General features: G+C 46.6%; 1 protein-coding gene across 1 annotated transcript; it reads right to left on the minus strand.

Annotated features, from left to right (window-relative positions):
• Nucleotides 1-315: 315 nt before the first annotated feature.
• Nucleotides 316-2790, minus strand: HES1 (hes family bHLH transcription factor 1). Its single transcript, XM_040428337.1, has 4 exons — nucleotides 2527-2790; nucleotides 2348-2443; nucleotides 1222-1309; nucleotides 316-1078 (listed from the first exon to the last, which is right to left on the minus strand). Exons 1-4 carry the CDS (start codon nucleotides 2632-2634, stop codon nucleotides 573-575), a joined length of 798 nt encoding a protein of 265 aa, XP_040284271.1. The 5' UTR covers nucleotides 2635-2790; the 3' UTR covers nucleotides 316-572.
• Nucleotides 2791-3233: the final 443 nt, after the last annotated feature.

Here is a 3233-nt window from a genome sequence, read left to right on the forward strand (position 1 = left end):
TTTGCACAGACCTGTGGCATGGAGACTGAGCTCGAACAGGAACCTTTTTTGACCATTAGAATGTTTTTATCCAACCCTCCACCTAGATGGTGACTCTCTAAAGAGTAAACTATGAGGTGCTATATATATCTCTCCACACATTGTGCCAGTTCCTTATCTCCCACACCTGTAGACATCTCCAGTCCATATCCCGCAGTGTGCATGTTACATCTCTCCCTTGTGTGAGGGCTGCCCCTATTTACTATATATGTGTCCTATGGGTGGTAGGCATCACCCCAGAGGGCAGATATCCAGCACTGGAGCTCTTCACAATAATCCACTGTGCAGTTTTTTTATTAATAAGGCTTCCATAATAGGAAGAATAAGAGCATAGTCAATGTCTTTGGCATCTCAATATAAAAAACAGACTTTCGCGTAGAAACGAAATATAAATCGCCATCTTATAATACAAGGCACATTCAATATGAACATTTCCTATTTACAACCATAGTGCATTCTCGCTACAAAAAGAAGGGATTACTAGTGGTAACTAATCTTTCTAGAAGAAAGCGCCTTCAGTCCATGCCAGTCCCTCACCAGGGTCTCCACACAGAGTCTGCCATGCCTGATGGCAGGACTGATGGGGACACTGCGGCCACACTGGAGTTGGTATAGACTGGGATGACAGATCCATTGTGTGGGAAGGCTGGGTTAGTGATCAGGAAAGCAAATTGTCCATCGGATGCTGGCACCAGCTGAAAGCCACCATAGACCTTGGCAGCCTCCACTTGTGGGCCACCCATCTTGCAGGGAACCCCACCCGTGGGAGATGGGTTTCCTTGTGGTGCACTGGCCGGAAGCTGAACCAATGGCTGTCCAAAAGCTGGGTGCGGGTTGGCAGCTGCAGAGAGCTGGGGCTGAGCCGGGTAGTTCATGGCATTGATCTGGTTCATGCAATTGGCCAGATGGCCCAGGAGCCGGGTCCGCACATCCGTGTTAACCCCTTCACACGTGGACAGGAAGCGGGTGACTTCGTTCATGCACTCGCTGAATCCAGCCCTGTATTTCCCGAGAACTGTGGGGTCCGTGCTGAGGGCGGCTGCAGAAAGGAGCAAACACTTCGTTACTAGACAGATCTGAGGGCAGACAGCCCCCTCCCAACAGGAAGAACTATAAATAAGCCCAGACCGTGGGAAAGACGCAGAGCGCCATTCACACCGTAGCCCAACAGGGGGCACTTACCAGTCATCTGTACCCTCTGCAGGTTCCGGAGGTGCTTCACCGTCATCTCCAGGATGTCAGCCTTCTCCAGCTTAGAGTGTCGGGAGCTCTGCAAGGACAATGGCTGGTCAGAAGACATCGCATACAGGGATATACGGGACATATTACTATAGAAGTATATGTATAAACACAGGGCATACCAGCTATACTAATATATGCACACAATGTAATATGTTCTGTAATATTTATATATAGAGGACAGCCAGATAACAGCTGATATCAGTACACTACATTGCAGCATACAGAGGACATAGGACAGCTATATTGCTAGATATAGAGGACAGCTATATTGCTAGATATAGAGGACAGCTATATTACAGTATATAGAGGACAGCTATATTACAGTATATAGAGGACACAGGACAGCTATATTACAGTATATAGAGGACAGCTATATTACAGTAGAGGACAGCTATATTACAGTATATAGGGGACACAGGACAGCTATATTACAGTATATAGGACAGCTATATTAGAGTATATAGAGGACAGCTATATTAGAGTATATAGAGGACAGCTATATTACAGTATATAGAGGACAGCTATATTACAGTATATAGAGGACAGCTATATTACAGTATATAGAGGACAGCTATATTACAGTATATAGAGGACAGCTATATTACAGTATATAGGGGACACAGGACAGCTATATTACAGTATATAGGACAGCTATATTAGAGTATATAGAGGACAGCTATATTAGAGTATATAGAGGACAGCTATATTACAGTATATAGGGGACACAGGACAGCTATATTACAGTATATAGAGGACAGCTATATTACAGTAGAGGACAGCTATATTACAGTATATAGGACAGCTATATTAGAGTATATAGAGGACAGCTATATTAGAGTATATAGAGGACAGCTATATTAGAGTATATAGAGGACAGCTATATTAGAGTATATAGAGGACAGCTATATTAGAGTATATAGAGGACAGCTATATTACAGTATATAGGGGACACAGGACAGCTATATTACAGTATATAGAGGACAGCTATATTACAGTAGAGGACAGCTATATTACAGTATATAGGGGACACAGGACAGCTATATTGCTAGATCTAGAGGACACTTACATCTTTCTTCAAGGCGTCCAGGATGAGGGTCTTGAGCTGGCTCAGGCTCTCGTTGATCCGTGCTCTCCTTCTCTTCTCCATGATGGGTTTGGAGGACTGTAAAGAGACACACAGTGAGTGCCTGCAGGTCAGGGCCACCGACATGATCCACTAGGCGGCAGTTACTAAGCACCATTTACCTTCCTGTGCTCGGAGGCAGTTTTGGGTTTATCCGGGGTACTGCTCATGCTGGCCGGGGTAGCAGCCACAGGAGAAGAGGAGTTCTTCTCCATCATATCAGCTGGCATCTTCTGCTTCCAGGCAATGATTTATTGTCCTCCAGCAGTGTGTCCCAATGCGCGGCAATCCAGAGCGTGCAGGCAGTGTGTCGCGCGGGGTGCTGGGGTGCCGCTCCGCCTGGCTTGCTGCCCTGTGCGCCTGTGACTGCCCTCTCCTTGGCTCCCGCTTTATATAGCGCTGACTGCACGCGAACGGCTCGTGTGAAACTTCCCAAACTTTCTTTCCCACAGTAACTTTCAGCCAATGGTAGCGGAGCGCACGCGTGGGCTGCGCCAGGCCATTGGCTGCAGGGCGTGAGCGCCAGCGACCAATCAGGAGTGAAGGGAAGTGTAAGGGGCGTGGTCATGAGAGCTGCCTGTCAATCAGCGGCACCGCTGTTAACCCTGAAGGATGCGGCACTGGTGTGTACCCTGAAGAGACCCCCAGCTGTGTGCTCCAGATATTGGGGGGAGGGCGGGGGATAACGGTCTGTCTTCTATCTATCCATCTATCCATCCCAGTTCTATCTAATTATCTGTCTTCTATCTATTATCTAATCTATTATCGATCTATCTATAGCTCTGTCTCTGTTCGTTCTTCTATCTATCTCTATATATATCGATCTATC

Source organism: Bufo bufo, chromosome 4, assembly GCF_905171765.1.
Source record: "Bufo bufo chromosome 4, aBufBuf1.1, whole genome shotgun sequence".
NCBI lineage: Eukaryota > Metazoa > Chordata > Amphibia > Anura > Bufonidae > Bufo > Bufo bufo.